The sequence below is a fragment of the Etheostoma cragini genome, chromosome 6 (assembly GCF_013103735.1).
Source record: "Etheostoma cragini isolate CJK2018 chromosome 6, CSU_Ecrag_1.0, whole genome shotgun sequence".
NCBI classification, from domain to species: Eukaryota; Metazoa; Chordata; class Actinopteri; order Perciformes; family Percidae; genus Etheostoma; species Etheostoma cragini.
In genome coordinates, this window is record NC_048412.1 from 26,075,567 (window position 1) to 26,095,054 (window position 19,488).

At 41.0% G+C, this 19,488-nt stretch overlaps 2 protein-coding genes across 7 annotated transcripts in view; both read left to right on the forward strand.

Annotated features, from left to right (window-relative positions):
- elp6 (elongator acetyltransferase complex subunit 6) overlaps window positions 1-14,361 on the forward strand; it is a 28,460-nt gene extending 14,099 nt beyond the window's left edge. The window contains exons 8-9 of one of the 2 annotated variants that reach the window (XR_004657122.1): window positions 3,773-3,778; window positions 14,351-14,361. The gene's annotated coding sequence lies outside the window, so the exon portion shown is untranslated. Of the gene's footprint in view, window positions 1-3,766; window positions 3,779-14,350 lie in introns of both variants that reach the window. The other variant, XR_004657123.1, reaches the window with a different exon arrangement.
- scap (SREBF chaperone) overlaps window positions 1-19,488 on the forward strand; it is a 42,481-nt gene that overhangs the window by 9,673 nt on the left and 13,320 nt on the right. For all 5 annotated transcript variants that reach the window (XM_034875486.1, XM_034875485.1, XM_034875484.1 and 2 more), the window contains exons 3-14: window positions 1,106-1,226; window positions 1,627-1,784; window positions 3,952-4,172; window positions 4,950-5,055; window positions 5,343-5,515; window positions 6,345-6,471; window positions 9,031-9,143; window positions 10,036-10,130; window positions 11,170-11,268; window positions 12,406-12,618; window positions 13,916-14,304; window positions 15,409-15,558. In XM_034875486.1, coding sequence (XP_034731377.1) covers window positions 1,106-1,226; window positions 1,627-1,784; window positions 3,952-4,172; window positions 4,950-5,055; window positions 5,343-5,515; window positions 6,345-6,471; window positions 9,031-9,143; window positions 10,036-10,130; window positions 11,170-11,268; window positions 12,406-12,618; window positions 13,916-14,304; window positions 15,409-15,558 — 1,965 coding nt within the window. The remainder of the gene's footprint in view (window positions 1-1,105; window positions 1,227-1,626; window positions 1,785-3,951; window positions 4,173-4,949; window positions 5,056-5,342; window positions 5,516-6,344; window positions 6,472-9,030; window positions 9,144-10,035; window positions 10,131-11,169; window positions 11,269-12,405; window positions 12,619-13,915; window positions 14,305-15,408; window positions 15,559-19,488) is intronic.

Sequence of the window (19,488 nt, forward strand, 5' to 3'; positions counted from 1 at the left end):
CCACTCAATGTGCTAAGTGATTTGGGTGATTTCCTTTAAGCCTGTAAATGTTCCCCACATCCCCTCAAAGAGTCTATTCCCCAGCAGTTAGATTAAGGGACAGGAAAACATCAATCAGTCAACAGAGTGCAATTTTTCTGCATGAATCTGCAAGCCGGCAATAAACAAAATCGGTAACTTCTTGTGTAATGCTCTAGTGTATCAGTTAAGTGTATGGAACTACGCTGCTGACCTGAGTCTTTACTAACAGTGTGACAGCTGTTTTTAATGAATAGGTCCAATGTGGGTCATATGCATGTGTTCCTTATGAAAGGTGTTTACTCAGCTGCAGCCCTCCCTTTTTTTGGATGTGCCATTTTATAATCTATGTAAATATGTATAGTAAATGTGTATGTTTCCTTTATAATATTGTTTGTCTTGTGTTGGACCCCAGGAAGAAATGTCTTCACTATGGTGATGACTAATGGGGATCCTTAATAAACAAAAAACTAAGTTTTAAAAGCTCCTAGTACTTTAAAAATGCAAGAACTCTTGTCTTTCCTCTTTAAGTAAGGACTAGCTGCTAATATAAATTAAAGCTTGGTCATGGGAGAGGAGTGGCCTTTTCTCCGATTTGGCTCCTTTTAGTCAGTGAAGTGTTATGGTTTTGACTTGTCTTGGTCTTGACGACAGCCTTAAAGCGTAAGGTTTTTTTGTTGTTTTTTTTATCCTGGATCCCATTTCCCCATGCATTTGTGTCTAAAAGAGTGACGTGACCAAAAATCTTTTGAAATTTGGCCCATTACCTCTCAGTCACCAAAGCTACAAATAGATGCGACAAAAGAACTGCCAATTGGAGTGAAGGCAGCGAGACGTATGTACGTTGGTTGCTTGAGTCAAAAAAAAATCATTCAAGATGGCAAAAACGCTTCAGGACATCGTATTTCTGTATGTATCCAACATGGCATTATGACTTAAATATACACGGCAACTATCATTTGAACTCAATGAACTTGAAACATTGTTGAAAATATCTCCAGCAGATCAAATCTGCAGACGTTGAGCGGTTCAGTCATTCTCATACTTGTGTTTCACATCTATGTACCTCTCCCTTTCTCTCTCCCAGCTATCCGTTATTAAGGCTTCCCCTGCCTGGGACGGGTCCCGTGGAGTTCACCACAGGAGTGCGAGATTACAGCGTCCCTTCCCATGAGCCTCAGGGAGACCTCGGAGAACGGCCCGACTGGGTAGGAGTAGAGAAAACACATGCGCATTTACAGTATATACCGTACATCTCACTATTACTAGTATCCTCTAACCTTGAATCCTAACCCTTAACCTTAAATCTGAATTCAACCGTAAAGTGACGTCTCTTTACAACATTGTCCTCACTCTGAAAGTCTAAAACTGGTTCTCAGACCCAGACCGAGGTATGCACTTTTCACAGCAAAGACAGCAGTTTTACATTATAGAAAGCCGTTGAGGCAGGATTACAGCAACCTTGGCAGCATCCACGGAAGACTTTCACTGTCTTGAGTTCTTGTTTAAAAAGCAGTCATTTAAACTTCAGTAGATTACTTGCTAAAATGGCTGGTTCAGCAGACCCACTGAATGTGTCACATGCATGTCTGTGTGTGTGTTCTACAGTACCGGGGTCCTCCGGTTGCCTACATCCAGCAGGTGTTGGTGAAGGCGGCGGTGTCTCCGTGGGACACCAGCCTGGTGACGGTGGACGTGTTTCGGTTGCCGCTGGGTCGAGCCTTCAGCCTGCTGGAGGAGATCCGCAACCACGTCCACTCTGACAGGTGAGCACATACACAGTGGTACAGGGCCAACCAGTTGTTCATTCTTTTCAACAGAAGGACGTCCACCTTCATCAACACCTCGATACAATTCTGCATGTACCAACGACAGACGAAACTAGGGCTGCAACTTTTATTTCCATAATTTATTAATCTCCGGCTCATTGTCAGAAGCAGAAACTGTCATATTTCAAATGTTAGTTTTTTCTCACAACTTGTCCAAAATCCGAAGAAATTCAATCTGCGATATTTAAGGAGAAAATAGGCAAATACGTGAGATTTAGATGCAGGATTTATGGCATTTTTTCCTGGAAAAACTAAGCACCTCTTTTTATCTTCTTTTGGATTTTCCCCTCTTTTAGTGTCTTATATAGTGTTTTGTATATGTAATAGATCCCACATAATAGAAAACACATTTCACTCAAAATAGGGATTTGTTTTCTACAGAAAACACTTTTTCTCAACTGCCTAAAAACGGCTCGTCCACTTCCTGTTTGAAATTCCTCAATTAATTGGCTCGTTCGAGATGTGCCAGCTCTGAGCAGAATAGATCACCGGCGATCAGCGCCCGTTGCATGCCGATTAGATTTGTGTCCGACTTGATCCTGACTTGCTCTGCCCTCATGCATACGTAGGCAACGATAACCTCACAAGATCAAGGTGGCCGCAGGTTTGAGACGCGGTTAGCGCAGTTGCTTTTTACCAACTGCATGACCCAGGCGGACCCAGAGCATGCTGGGAAACGCCGGCCTGTCAGCTGATCTAACAGCTGATTGGTTCAAAATCAACTCAACATGATGACGTTTCATATAAACTTTTTATTGATTTTGAATCGGAGGGATTTTACCTGCTATTTGTCTGATTTAAAGGCTCATTGTGTACAAACCACATGTGTGGCTGATAGTGACGTTTAGAAGTCAGAAAGAATAAATCTGTTCAGAGTACAGATCATACAGTCTGTTTATTAAAATTATCAACAGATCGCATGTAGAGCATTTTGAGTGCTACTCTGTGATCATAAAAACAACTGGAGACTGTGTACAAGCGGATATATATATATATATATATACATACATACATACATATAGGTCTGATAACATCTTATTAAAGGGGAATCGGACCTAACAGTATGTGAGTGTTTCTGTGACTTCCTGTTCAGCCTGTAAGCTGCAGGAAGCGGCTGTAACCTGTCCGACTTAACACACACCTACGTTCTGGCATTTCATCAGAGATTTAGTTTAATTTAGCCTTATGTTTCAGATGGAGGCACTGCATTAATAGGCAGTGTGAGAAACAATGTTTTTGAACATCAAAGCATGTAAACCTATTCTAGTAGACCCCAAGAGTACAAATATGATGCTGAAATGGACTTTAATAGGGGCTCTTTAATCGACTCACAAAAAAGTGTTTGGCAGTTCAAAGTCCAACTATGAACCTAAAAGTATTTTTGCCCTTTGGCATGAGAGAAAGAAAGAAAAACATCTATGACCTTAAAAAAAAAAAAAAAAAAAACTGTTGCCATACAGCGAGCCCTAGATCTGTTGTAAACTCGTGCACGTGCTGTTTGGCAGCACTCTGTTTGTTTGGCAGCTGTTGTGCACCAAGCACTGAAATGTGCGTTGCTTGGAAGTTGTACAGTGCAGTGGATGTTTAATGTAGCCTGTTCAAATCCAGAAAATGGTTTATTGTTCAAATATATTGATAGATAACTGATAGAATAATGCTCCAATACTAATTAATTGTGGTGCTTTTGTCTAGAGCCCGACTGATATTATTGGCCGATATAAGGCATTTCCCGTTAGATCGATATTGGCATTTTTAATGGCCAATTTAAAATTGAAAAGAAATACAAAAATGAATTCAATAAATGTTTAATAAAATAAAAATGGATTATCATCCATGTTATGAGCGTTGCATAGTTTGTCCTCCAGAGGGCGCTGTACAGCGTCCCTGTTGGTAACACAGATTTCTTTTTGTTAATGTGTTTTTAGTTTTAAGTTTCATATCTTAAGTTTGTATTTTTATACATTTTATTTATCAAACCTATGTAGATGTTCCTCTGTTCTGTTTTGACAATAAAACAAATTATTAGATTGTTGATATTTGAAACCCCCCCCCTCCTTCAGACTCTCTACCACCTTATGTCTTCTCCTTGTCTCTCCTCCTTCAGCTCCGGGAAACACAGTCTGGAGACGCTGTGTCTCCAGGTGACAGACCTGTTTCCGGGCTTACGGCGGATGCAGTCAGTCCTGCCGGAGCACGGCTGCCTGCTCGTTTCTCCCGGCAACTACTGGCAGAACCAACGGGAGCTGTTTGACTCAGACCCCGACCTCCTCAAGACCATCCAGAAACATGAACCCAAAGGCCTGCACACCTCGGCCACTCTGCGAGGTAAAGACCAGGACCCAAATAGTGTAACAGAAGATAATACATAGCCTGCACAAATGCTCGTGAAAAAAGTGTCTTCCCCTCTTTTTTTTTATTTTGCTTTTAGTGATGTTCAAACAAAAGGGGAGAAATTGGCAGAGATGGTTAGATATTTTTAGAATTGACACAGACGTTTTAAATTGTAAAGCCCAAAGTGTACAGTGTACACTTGTTCTGAAGACCATGATGACATTTTCAGGCTGAGTTGAAGCAGGTTTGTGACCTGTCAAATGTTGCCTTGACCATGACATGGTTTAATAGAGTTTATACTGGGGGTACTAAGGTAGTCTGCCATCCTTCCACAGGAGTAATTGTCTGGACATAGTGTGCGCTGATTAATGGTAGCTGAGAACTAAGAGGCTTTCAGATTGAAAGAGAAAAAGCAGTTACATTCCTTGGGAATGTACTGACTGCGGAAAACTTTACCCACTGACATAGTAAACCAAATCACCCAAAGCCCGCTCAGCATTCTGCCTCACCTTTCCAGTGCAAGGGATTTAGCGGTGGGGAGCTTATTCTGGATCAATAGTCAGGGACAGCTTGGCTGCCAGACACAGTCAGACCGATACTCTTGTTCACATATAAAGCCATAGAGAACTAATGACCCCTGGTTCAGGATCACTTGGAGAGTGATAAGTTGGTATTTTGACTTCCTGTTTATTACACACTACAACCTGTGTGTGTGTGTGTGTGTGTGTGTGTGTGTGTGTGTGTGTGTGTGTGTGTGTGTGTGTGTGTTAGACCTGCTCTTCGGTGTCCCTGGGAAGTACACTGGGGTCAGCCACTACAACAAGAAGAAGGTGGTGACGTACACTATAACTTTAGTGCTGTCCCGCTACGATGCAAGGTGAGTCCCATATGCACTAGAAGAGAAAATAAAAGTCGTGATATTGAGGCGTTTGTGTAACAAGCATTAACTGAAACAACTGGCCGTTGTATTTTAGAAAAGGGCTGCTTTGCTTGACTAATCTCTCTTTTTGACAAGAAATTCATTCATTCAATTTGACAACCTTCAAAACGGAGACTACCAATTATCTGCATCACTCTGAAAGGTCCTTACAATGACTGTATGTAGTAAATCAGTTAGTGGGGTGTGTCTGCAGTGCTGAGGATGATCTCGATGTCTGTATCCAGGTTCCTGGGCAGCCTGCGGGCGCGTCTGAAGCATCTCCACCCGTCAGCCAACTGCAGCCTGAGAGACGACCACATGGTTCACGTCCACTTCAAAGAGGAGATCGGCATCGCTGAGCTCATCCCCCTCGTCACCACATACATCATCCTTTTTGCCTACATCTACTTCTCCACACGTTAGTACCGCTCCCTACCTGGCTGCTCTGTCCTGTGTGTCTTGTTCCTCTTGTTCCTTTTTTTTCCATTTCTTTTACCCTAGTTTGCACATTTCGCAACACTTAATCTTTTGAAATGTGCCAAAGATCTGGACTTTGAGTGTTTGTGTGTGCACGAGTGTTTGTGTGCTAACGTTGTTCCTGTCAAGCGCAGAGTTAATCCTCACACAGGAACATTGTACACTGCTGAATGAAAGCACCCACCTAGCCCACAGAGACTTTCCTGTACAAATAGTAGTTCATAAAACAAACACACATACACACATACACGCACACTCAAGCCAATTTGCAGTGGATATGACACATGCCTTTGGTGTGGGTGATCTGGGTTTGATTCCCACTGCGATACATCAACCAGTGTGTCCCTGAGCAAGACACTTAACCCCTAGTTGCTCCAGAGGCGTGTAGCAATTGTAAGTCGCTTTGTGTAAAAGCGACTTTCTTCAAACTGTTATGTGCAAGCAGTAACTTCAAAATCACTCGGGACTGCAGTTTTGACCTTTTTTCTTTTTAAATTCTAGATTTTCAAGACAAAATGAGAAAAATGTTTTCTTGTATTTATCAAGAATAACATATTTCACTATGAATTCAATAAAACATGTTATTTTTTGCCTTTTTGCTGACATCTCTATAACATATACATACTTTATGTTAATCTGTTTTAATAACATTATGTAACTAGATCTTTACAATTTAGCGATTTTCAGAAATGATGTTGCAAAAACATGTAACAGTTGTAAAGATAGCTAAAGTGTCCTGTCGTCGTCACGTCTTATTTTCCACCCTGCAGGAAAGATTGACATGGTGAAGTCTAAGTGGGGTCTGGCTCTGGCTGCTGTGGTCACAGTCCTCAGCTCTCTGCTCATGTCTGTGGGACTGTGTACGCTGTTTGGACTGACACCCACGCTCAATGGAGGGTAGGAATGGCCACTCTTTTCTACATATCTAAAAAATGACTAAAGAGGTTTTTTTTGTCTCTACCCTTGTTTGGATTGTTTAGACAACAATTTAATGGACTTCCATGCAATTTAGTACAGATACCCATGGTGCCCAGAAGATGAATCGTAGTAACTTTCCTGATCCCTTAATTGTTCACCTAGACCCATCATGGGTTTGGATTTTAATGCTTTGGTTCGTCAAGTCAATTTATTTCTAGAGCACATGTAAAACCAACCTAGGCTGAGCAAAGTGTTTTTGTGTTATAAAAACAAAGACCGACGACAATGAACATCATACAAACAACACACTTCTAAACAAATGTCCCTAAACTAAATAATTCGCCAAAGAATGCAATGTGTTTTAAGACGAGACTTAAAGGTCGCGGCAGTAGAGGAGGACCTAATGTGAACGGGAAGTTTGTTCCAGAGTCTCAGGGCCACAACGGAGAAGGCACGATCACCCTTTGTTTTCATCCCAGACTGTGGAATAGCTGAAAGGAACTGATTAGTGACCAAAATAGCTGCAAAAATAATGACTTTCCCATCAGCCTCAGCTGTACTTTATGTTTATGCCTCAGTGAGGCGTCATGTTTTTGTGTTGTGAATGCAATATCTCTTTAAATTTGGCACAAACATCCCCTAGGACTGTTTTTATTTTGGAGCTCAAACTATTCTATTATTATTTAAAGCCATGACTCAGGAATAGAAGCGGAGATGGTGGCAATATTTCATATTTCATTTGGTCAGATACTGAATTGGTGACACTAATCTTGGATGCCCACCTTAGCTAGAGAGGTGCCAGTTCACCTCCCGGGCACTGCCAATGTGCTCTTGAGCAAGGCACCAAACCCCCAACTACTCGCGGCGTATTTCCATGGGTACCCCCTCCCTCTGACATATCTCCATTTAGTGTGTGTATAGGTACTGAGCATTTGTGTGTAATTTAGGCCTGTGTGTAATAACGGAGTGAAGATATTGTAATTTCCCCTTGCGGGATTAATACAGTGTACATCATTATACATCATCATTAATGATTGTATGGATCTTCTGTGCAGCCGGGTTGAAGATGTGTGTAAAGCATCCATGTTTCACAGAGAGAGAGAAAAAACAAAACAAAAACAATACATACTGCTCTTCTGTTGACATTTATATGTATCCTGTTAATATTTACTGCCCCAACAAGCCTGTACAGTTTCATCATTATCTCTTACTTATCTTAATCACAGGAAGACAAGGACAGGTCCACAAACATGCACACACACACACACACACACACACACACACACACACACACACACACACGCTGTTGACTTCCCACTTCGTCTGTTGGGTTTGCGTTAATGTTTCCAGCAGGTGGGCGGCAGAATCAGTGTTTGTGTAGATGAAGAAGAAGAAGATGAAGGTATGGGGCGTGGATGTGGGTGGGACCTCACAAGGGGGCGGCGATATATAGACAGTGACATTAATGGTTGTCCAATCATTTGAGGTTTAATAGAAAGCAGGCATCGTGGCGTGACAACGTCACATTTTTTCTGCCACTGACCAAGATCCAGGCAGGTCGGCTGTGGGCTGTGCTTGTACTTTTGTGTTTGCATGAACTCACACATTAAGGTTAACATTACCAGGAAAGGCATGCAAGCTACACATTATGCTTACTCATAGTTGACTCCACATACTGTGTGTGTGTGTGTGTTGACTCCTCTGTGACCCCCTCTGTACTCCTACAGTGGAAGCTTATCTATAATCTCAAACTAATCTGTCTGTACACTTCAACAGGGGAGGAAATTCCCTGCCATCATAATAACAACACTTGAGCGTAGTTATTTGCTACCGTGGCAGAAAGAAAAGCCTCATTTTAAAAATCATTTTAACATGTAGTTTTGGCCTGTATAACGAACAATTTTTGTGTAGATCTAGCTATCAGTCTCGCTGTAATGGTTAACCTAATGATTTAAGTGAGCTTTTTGGATCATTTTGATGGCCACTCAGCTGGTTATTCAGAATCAGCGCAGCTTCTGGTAAATAAAGGATCCCTGAGTCATTGTGGGTGACACACAAAATTGTTATTGTATTGTTGCAAAGTGATTCTTCTCAACCATTACACGGCAACGGGAACATTTTCCCCACCAAACTCAGTTTTGCAATCCTTGCTTTGGTGTTCATTGTAATGCTGAGGATCCAAGAGCTAAAGCTTAAAATGAAGTTGAATGTCATTACAGCGTTTTTTTACAGCGGGGTCTTACAAAGTTTGAAAAAGTTCAAAGAAATGTCACTATGTTTCCGGACTCTGACATCCGTCTTTAATTTTGATGATTTGATATAAGGTCTTACGTTTCTTTCATTATGGTCTTGAAAAAGGCTTAAATTTGACTTTGTGAACCAGTAGAGACCCTGTATTAGAACAAATGTGGAGTTTCAAAACCATCTCAACATGGCAAGAGAAAATGTCATGCTCATGCAAAGTATTTACACTGTATGCAAGCCTACACTTAGAAGAAAGTCCTGGTGTGTTATTTGCGTGTGGTCTTCTGCCTGCAGGGAGATCTTTCCTTATCTGGTAGTGGTGATCGGCCTGGAGAATGTCTTAGTCCTCACCAAGTCCGTGGTGTCCACCCCCGTGGACCTCGAGGTCAAACTTCGCATCGCTCAGGGTGAGTGTGAGTGTGTTATGAGAGTGTAACTGTATGTACACAACGCCGCCAACTTGAGCTTTAAAGTTACAGGAAGTGGAACTTTATCGTAATAAGCTATGATGCAGTTAAGCGGCAAACAACCACCAACCAATCGGAATGTAGACGTCCTTCTTTTGCAGCTCAAGTCAGTGGCTGTGTGTACGTACCGTAAGAGTGTGAGAGAGTGTGAGTGTTTTTGTTTTTTAGGTACAGCAAGAGCAACAACTAGATGCTGATTCATCAGTACATTTAGATTAGATAAACTTTCATTGATTCCAAATTGGGAAATGTCAGTGCTACAGCAGCAAAATATCAGATACACAGCATACATCCAGAATATACAAGAAATAATAAGTAGGGGCATCTGGTTAGCTCACCTGGTAAAACGCACGCCCACATATGGAGGTTTACTCCTCAACGCAGCCGCGGGTTTGACTCCGACCTGCATGTCATCCCCCCCTCCCATTTCATGTCTTCAGCTGTCCTATGTAAATAAAGACATAAATCTTTAAAAAGAAATAAAAAATTGGATAAAATACAACAACAAATATTAGCAAAATATAGATGAAAAAAATTCAAAAAAGAATGTACAAACATATATATATATATATATATATATATATATATATATATATATATACTAGTTGGGAATAAATGTGCAACTACTTAAATAGTATATGTATAGATGTATGCATGATGATGCAACCTATGTTTGTGCAAATTGCACTTAGTGAAGTATTGTGATGAATGTGAGTCAGATATATATTACATTTAGTTAATTCTACTAGTCACTACATAGTTTCCTGTTTAAAAAAAAATGTAAAGTATCTTTTGTTTGTTTCTTAAATGTTGGGTCTTTTTCTCTCTCCAGGTCTCAGTAATGAGAGCTGGTCTATCATGAAGAACATGGCCACTGAACTGTGCATCATCCTCATTGGATATTTCACTCTGGTGCCAGCTATTCAGGTAACAGAAATATGGTTGTGTTGTTTCATCAGCACAAAACAGAAGTATTGGAAATAGTCTTTAAGACATGTTTCATGTACTGAGACAGAATATGTTAAAGGTTAATTTAATTTAATTTTTTCCAACCTGGACTCTATTTTCCCATGTTTTTGTGTCTAAGTGACAAAATGTGTCTCTCGCAGTTCTGGACCAATATCAAAGATTGTTTTTCCCATGAGTCACTTACACAGAAAACAAAGAAAAATAGCGTCCAGGTTGGAAAAAAAAAACACAAAATGACCCCTTAATGCAGTGTTAAAACAATTAAGAAAACATCGATCCGTTCCACACTAAAGCTTGATTCATGGTTCTGTGGAAGCTCCACGCAGAGCTTTGGCTGTAGCCTATGTGAGTGGCCTGAAGTTTATACTTGTGCGTTAGGGTCTGCGTTGATCTCTTTTTAAGAGAATAGCAGGGGGTGTGTGCGTGCGTGCATGCTTGCGTGCGTGTGTGTGGGTGGGTTAGAGTGAGTGACAGGGATTAGCGTCAAATAGAGTACAGACTCTAGAGGCATAGTGGGAGAAACAAAGTGTCTCCCATAAGCTTTCTGACCACAGTGGGAAATCTTTAGCAGGAAAAGTTAACCCTCTCCTTGATTTCATGTTGCTTATGGAGAAGGAGAACCAGGCAATGAGTCGGGGAAATTGCAAGGCTACCAAACCTTACTTTTTTGAGAAGTTCACATCAGGCTTCGGTGTAAGGTCCTGCGTAGGGGCGGCATCTCCACGTGCCTACGTACAGTACATACCAACGTGGTTGATTTACCACAGCAGCATAAATTGGCCTCATGTATTGTGTGTCCTTCTTGCAACACCTCCTTTTTTGAGGAGGTTTCTCACGCTCCCTTTGTAAATCATGTACTGTTAGTGGCAAGCTACTGCATTTCTTCTTTTTATGATGCAGCATTGCTTGCTGCTATGCTGGTTATACCTGTTTGTTACAGTGATAACTGCTTTGCCTGTATGCTGGTCTGACATCTCCCCTGGTTTCTGTGTTGTAGGAGTTCTGTCTGTTTGCTGTGGTGGGCCTGGTGTCTGACTTCTTCCTGCAGATGTTCTTCTTCACCACAGTACTATCTATAGACATCCGACGCATGGAGGTGAGAACTCTCACTTACACGCAAAACACTCAGTTTGTACCTCCATAAAATCATTATATATATATTTTTTCAGATATTGTCAATAATAATAAAATAAAATAACAAACACATGCCACTGAAAATAGAATTGAAACACAGGAGGATGACAATCTTTACAACTGTTTTGAAAACCTGTGTTTATTTATTCTTGACAAACGGCAGCACTTATCCGTGAATCAACTCTAATGATCAATGTAAACATGAGAAAGGCATGAACTGGACCTCACACACACACACACACACACACACACACACACACACACACACACACACACACAACCCCTTCCTTACACGAGCAGTACAAGAGGTCAGATGGAACAGGCCAAAGTACATTCACCACATAGTTTTCAAATTGCTGTCCCAGATGTGCAGTTCTTATTGTTCCACTGCCCCACACATACTGAAGCCTTTTTGTGTTCAGCTCAGTGCCCCGCTAAATGAATATTAGCAACGAAAGAATAGACATTTACAAACACAACAAAGTAATCTTTCTAAAGTGGTTCTTAATGCTATGAATATGTGGTAGTTTTAAAATTTGTGCTGCCACTAACGATTCTTTTCCTGATCATTGAATCTGTTGATTTTTATGTATTAATCCTTTTATCCAGGGGTCTTCGACATGTAAGACAAGGACCTTTTAACTGAAGAGAGACAAAGCAGGGACTCCCTACCACACACAGTATATTGTGTAAAATGAACTTGGCCTACAGTAACGTATAGAGCGACCTAAAGCCTTGATACAGACTTTTTTTGTGCATAGATTACTAAACTATTAAAATAATTGTCGGCATGATTTTATAAATCATGTTTTAATGTTAAACATACATGTGGCACAGTGAATCCTTAGGATGGCTACCATAGTAACTACCTTACCTATAGGCCAGTAATCATCAATTATAAATCACAATTTATATTTGCCTATAACATGTTGGATTCAGGTTAAGGCATTTTAATTTTTTTTTAAACATTTAAAAAATGAACAATAACTTGGTAGTCTCACCCCAGTAACTCTGAGGTCGTCCCCCTCCCAGTTGAAGATCTCTGGTTTAGTCTTTAACTCCCAGATGTGTAAACCTTTTCTATCTATCTATGCCCCAGCTGGCTGATTTGAACCGCCGCCTGCCAGCCGAAGCAGGACTCCCGCCCCCCAAGCCTGGCCCGTTGCGGACACGCGAGGCCCCGCCGCCCCCGCGGCACTCCCCCCACACAATTACACTGCAGACCCCGGCTTTCAGGAATCTAAGGCTTCCCAAGAGGTTGCGTGTGGTGTACTTCCTGGCCCGCACGCGCCTGGCTCAGCGCATCATCATGGTGAGAAGACAGTCTGCCACCTGTCATTTGTCTTACACTGTTGCCTTCCTGGACTGTTCCTGAGTCTGATTTATCGTCTTGCGCATTGCATTCTCATCTTATGACAAAAAGACTGACGGGAACACACTGTTAAACGTTTGTTCAGTGACACATCAGTGCAGCTGCACCCTCAAGCTGACCTTTACATGTGTACCTTTGCTTTCAAATGGATTAAAAGATTTACTTAATTGAAACCACATCCACAGGGACTGGTAGCTTAACACCATCTTCCACATTAAGCTAGCTAAATCAGATAAGTTAATTTGAGCTTTAGTTTTGATGTTTTTTTTCTGCTGGTTATGGCACACTGGGAGATAGGGCCGCTCCATTATGAAGAAAATCATAATCACAATTATTTTAATGAACATTGGAATAGGGCTGGGCAACATGGAGAAAATCAGATATCACAATATTCTTGGCCAAATACCTCGATGACGAAATTGTAGTGTTGACAACTGATGCTTTGACAAAATATCTTCACACTTAGATTCAAATTTGACCCATTTTCAAAAAGTTTCTAAATCAGAAATTTAGGTTTCCTTCAACCAAATTGTAATAAAAATAACGTGGACGAGAAATAACTGATAATCTTTAATAATGTGAATATAATAACCAAGTGGCAAATAATAGAGCATCTGGTAAGTTCAGAAAATCACACCAATTTACTGTAATGCAGCCTTTAAAACCTGGAAAAGATAACACTAATGTCGTATCAAGATATTACAATATCCAAAATCGAAGACAATATCTAGTCTCATATCACAATACCGATATATTGCCCAGCTGTATATTGAAATATAAACACGATTACTCATCAACTTTTGAAATGTTGCACTTATTGAACCTAAAAAAAACATTAAAACAAAAACAGGGGAAACACCTTCAATGGTTTTATTTCCCTTTAGTTGCAAAGATCTACTGTGCGAAATTATCATTTTTCTCGATTACATTGTGATCGTTAGGAGCTAAAATCAAAATTTGATTAATTGCACAGCTCTACTGTGAGAATGCATGTGGATAATGTGTTTGTTGTAACAGTTGGATAAATAAAGATGAGTTATCAAGACGAGAAGCAAATATACCTGATGATGGAACAGTGCAATGTGATATATGGATGTAAACATAAATCTAACTTCCTCTTTTATGGAGAAACTACGGGAGGTGGAGACATGACCGAACACTAGTGTAACAAAAGCAAAAGTCAAAGCAACTCAAGCCGACTCAACGGATAACTATCATTCATTTGCTTCGTCTCCAGGCTGGCACGGTGATCTGGATCGGCATCCTCGTCTACACCGACCCAGCTGGCATACGCACCTACCTGGCTGCACAGGTGTCTGAGCAAAGCCCTCTGGGAGATCCCGGAGGAGGTGGTCTGCCCCCTCACCTCGGGGTGGCCCCCGTCTTTCGTGGAGGCGATCCTACCAGTACCCTCGGCATCAACCCCGCACCAGCTCCAACTCCCATACCTGATAACCAGTCACAGGGCCACCACGGCTCCTCCAGAGTGGGGCCCTTCCCACAGGTCCCGCCTCCCGCCGTGCCCCAGATCACCTGGGGAGCGGATGACGAGGAGGGCTGGAGGAGGCTCTCCTTCAGGCACTGGCCATCGCTTTTCAGCTACTACAACATCACTTTAGCTAAGAGGTGAGTGGGGCAGGAGAGTCATTCATTGTCACAGTAGTATGACTAGTATCGCCAGACTTTCCTCCACAGCGCTGCAGAGGTGGGTCTGGCTAGGCCACACAGCATTATGGGATAGAAGGAAAAACATCTTCTTCCTTATTGGCATTCTTTGAATAAATCACAATCACCCTGGAGCGGCTTTACACGCCACATGGATCAAAATAGCCTTGGCAAGGAACTTGTTTTGGTGGAACATGTGCACGTTCAAAAGTAGATTTAGTCAGTCATGTAACAGAAGACTCAGATTGGACAGATTCTCCAGCTAGCTGTTTGGAATTACCCTGCAGAGATCTGAGGGGCAGTTAACCATAATCCTCAGAAATCCACCAGAGATAAATATCAACACAAAGACAGCGGAAGGTGACTGACATCCGACCAAAAACCGGGGACGTCCATCGGAGCCTCTGCCGGCACCGGAACAATTGCCTAAAAGAAACGTTGTTAATATAGACTAGACTTGGGATAAAGCCTGCCATTGGCTGCCTATTTCAGCTGGCATACTCCTTCCCCTTTTGCTATCTCCACTTTCTATTTTCCAAAGGCAGAATGTGATTATTAATTTTTTTTTCTCCCTTATCCAAGAATGTTAACTCATGCAGCCAGACATTTCTCCAGTGCCGGCACAGCGCTGTGGAGATAGGTCTAGCCATGAGTGGATAGTTTCAGTAAAAACCAATTCAGAATGTTGTACTTTACCCACTAAAAAGAAGCCGCTTTGACTCAGAGATAGCTTCACTTTAATGATTTGAGCAGTTGTCATACAGTCACTGCATAAGCTCATTCACCAATTAAGAAACATTGGGTTAGAATATCGGACTTTATCAACCCGTTAAAATGCCATTTTATCAACAACAGCTAAAAGATTTACATTTAAGTAAATGGAAATACAATTCTAAAACCGTAACAAACACCCTGCCTGCAGCTGTAACATACTAGCATTTTGCTACTGGCCACACCTGTCCTTATGTCCCTATGGATAAGTGCAGTTTTGGATTCTGCATTTTGATTGTGACAAGCCCATCACGTTTCATACTATCCTCTCGATTACTGGGCGTTCTGTTTCAGGTACATCAGCATCCTGCCCGTCATTCCCGTCACCGTTCACCTGAGCCCCCAGGAGGCCATTGAGACGCGTCACCCGCAGGACACAAGACACCCCCCACCATCTATTCCCAAGGTTGCTGCAGATATACAGACGGACCTCACTCTCTACAAGTTAGTATATACACACACACACACAGACCTGCCTATTGTTATAATAACCCTGTTTTAAACAAGCTGATATCCACAACAATACTTTGGACAAAGAAACACTTCGAGCGGCAAAAATGAATCAATTAGTTGACAACTATTAAATTCCCCTATGGATGAAAAACCCTAAAGTGTATGTTTTGTTGTCGCTTTGATGTTGTGTTTTTGTTGTTCTTTTGATGTACAGTGTATAAATGTTATGAATGGATGGATTCCAGCGATTGTAATATTCTCATGAAATAATAGACAGCCCAGGAAGATTACCTTCTGTTGAAGTCGGACAGAAGCAAATGGGATCTTCATAAACTCGCACACACACACTCACACATTTTATTGAATGGAATGCACACGGACATTGAAACCTTTAAGTCCCTTCTGCAGAAGTCTTTGTCCGACGGTACAGCGGTAAAGTAGAATTGATTCCAAGGTGGTCTGGAGACAAGGCCGTGGAGAGCTCTCACACTCCAGGGCTGTACCCACAAAGGCTATCAGCTAATGTTAGTTCATGGTCGGGACCGTCACGTTGAGGATGGCAACAGCTCAGTTCACGGCTTATTTAGATGACCCTGAGACGCAGAGAAGACTCGGTGTGACAACGGTGAACATGCTGTTCTGAGAGCAGGTTGCAACACAGACAGACGATGTTTTCTGATCACTAGAAAAGATTCAATGAAAAAACTAAAACATACCGATCTTAACTGTTCACCCTTATATTCACACTGAACAACAAAACAAAGAGAGCTCAATTTGAGTACTTCAAGTCCTAAGCCCTATTAGACCTACATGTAACACAGGCAGGGAATAATGTTGTTTTTGAATAGCAATTTAGCATTACGGCCATCCGTGTGATATGGGCCCATTTTGATCATCAAAGTTGCAGTTTTTTAGAGAATTAGTTCCAGAACATAACTTTATAAAAACCTTCTGTGTTGGGTGTTTTTATAGGTTTCTCTTGCTTCTTGAAGATTAGAATACAAGCTTTATCTTGTTGTCTTAGGGTTGCATTAGGAACATTGTGTCAAGTGTCACTAGTCTGATCTTATATGAGGAAAAAACTGAGAAAAAGAAACGGAACAAAGACAAGGGAGGCTTGGTATCCCCGCCTCTGCATGTATTGTCTCTCCCCGACCAGACCAGCCTGGCCGACTGGTTGCTTAAATGGTATCTGTGTTCCGAGATGCAGCAGGGGAGGGGAAAATGGTTAATCCTGTATAGTTTCTGATAGATTACTTGCATTCCTTTGTCTGTAACCTGTTTTTTGTCCCTGAAGATCTAAAACATAAACAGACATGACATCATTTATTGATTCTTTGCTTTTGCTTGAACTTGTTTAGCCTCATTGCAGCATTTGACAATGTTGTTGTTGTTGTTGTTGTGCAGTTTAGGCATGTAGGTGTAGCTAGCTACTTTCCCTTTTCTGTTAAAAGCTGTAAGCCAAGAGGTTTAGTCTCACTTGGCTTCTTTTGGTTGTCTCAGAGTGTGTTGAGGGCTGAGATTTACCAGTTTGTCTTTGAGCCCTGTTTATAGGGACATGGGTTTCAGTAACTGTTTTGATAGTAGATATGTCTGATTAATGCTGTGAATCTGCAGTACTCACGTGCTGGGAAGAGTGTAGAGGCTCTAATTTAAACAATTTAAAAAAAGAAAAGTAATCTGAATCATTTATAATGACAAATACATGATTCTGATAAATGAATATTTAAAAACTAAATGAATATTAAAAAATGAATACCTACTGTCAACCATGTTATGGGCGTTGACGTTGCATAGTTTGTCCACCAGAGGACGCTTTAAAAATGTCCCTGTTGGCAACACAGATTATATTGTTTTGTCATTGTGTTTTTGTTCAAAAGAGTTTAAGTTTCAAATATTAAGTTTGTATTTTTATACATTTTAATTATCAGAATCTTAATATATTTTGATGTTCCTCTGTTCTGTTGTGACAATAAAACTAATTATTATCATATTAGTTTAGTGAGAACTCATAAATAACTGCAAATATCTAGTGTTAGGGAAATTAGTTTATGTTCTGTAACGCGTTTATGGATTAAAAAAAATATATATGTATCGGCATTTCAGGTTTTTAAAAACAAATATTTGTAACGGCCTTAAAAATCCTTTATCAGTCAGGCTCTAGAAGAGCGTTGTGTTACTTTGGCAGCTGGCAACCAAGGTCTTTGCTGCAGCCTAGCTGCGTATTTGACAGGATCTCAAAGTTGGTGGGTTTAGATTTATAGTTGATGGGTTAGAAAATGTAGTTATTATAAAAGTTACCTTCTTTTAATGTGACAAAATATGTCACCTTGTTAGAATAATTTTATTATTAAGAATAGACTGAGACCACTGAAGTTATATCAAAGTTCATCTTCACTACAAGGATACAGTTTCCACACCACAGAACAGTAGAGAAAATGCCTAACTGGAAGCTCTCTACAGCCGCTTGTTTATAAAAAGTGGATGTTGTGGCCAGGTTGGCTCAGTGGCGGAGCAGGCGCACATGTACTCAGAGGTTTATGCCTTCTTTTCTGCATGTCTTCCTCCCCTCTCTCCCCTTTCTCTCGTGTCAAAAATGAAAGGCGGAAAAGCCCCAAAAAATGATCTAAAAGTGGATGTTGATGCAAGGTCCTAACAAAGTGGATGTTGTCAGTTTATCTCATTGGGTCTGGGAATCTCCTCGGCCTGCTCTGCCCCCAGAAACATAGACAGATGATGGCTCCATGGTTTTCTTCTTTAGAGTGATCAGTATAATATGGCATTCTTATGCAAACTGTTTTAATAATAATCAGAGAAAAAGTATGTATCATCAATTGTCTAACACGCCTCCATTTCAGGAACAACTGAAATACGTGTACCAAAATGGAAAAGGGGCCAAATAAGACAATAGCAGCTGGCACACCATCTCCAACATCAGAGTATGGGGTTAAGTTTTCACTATGTTGTGTGTGGCTGCTGAATGGAAGGCTGAGCTCCTCGTTTCATCTTTGGACAGTAGATAGAAAGGCTATCAGCTACTGTTAGGTCATGGCCGTGGCCTTGACAGGGAGGGGAGTGACAGCTGAGTTTACGGCTCGTTCAGATGACCCTGAGAAGGAGAGAAGGCCGGAGTTATAAACTTGCTGTTACAATAAGAGCAGTTTGCAACACAGACGCATTTTCTAATCGCATGAAAACATCTTCACATGCTCAAAAGACATCAACAACAATGGACCATTGATATGATAGAGGATTGGCTGATAATACTGATACTGTTGTAAAAAAGATGTAAAACTTTAAAAAGGATACATTTAAATCGCTTATTTCCAACACTGAGTGTAGTCCTTTAGTGCGTCATCCTCTGAACACCACAGGATGTTGCAAACACACAAGCTAAAAAAAGTAAGTTACTAGGGCCGGGACGACAAGCTCTCGTCCCGATGTAATTCTTTCGCAATACATGGGTGCTGATGTGATTTGTATTGCGATTTTTATTCATTGCATTTCTAGAAGTATTGCGATTCAGTAGAATTAAGTATTGCGTCTTTCTTTTCCTTCTTTAACAAAAATCAAAGTTGAATTATACACTTCTATAGACAATATATGATAAAACATTTCTAAATGTTTTTTAAAAAGAATGTACTTCACATTTAGTCAGTCAGTCAGTCTGACATTTACTTAAATTGTTGGTAAGACTTATGAAACTAACTTTCTGTCATATTTGCTGAAACTGCCCCTATGTTTGAGGAGAACTACATAAAGCAGGTAATATTAAAAGAAAAGCCAGCTCCTCTGGCACCACCTACAGCCTGTAGTGCCATTTGCAAAAATCCAGCACTCCCTGTTCAGATGCACCAATCAGGGCCGGGGGCGGGGGTGTCTAACTGCATGTCAATCACTGCTCATGCACACGTATTCATT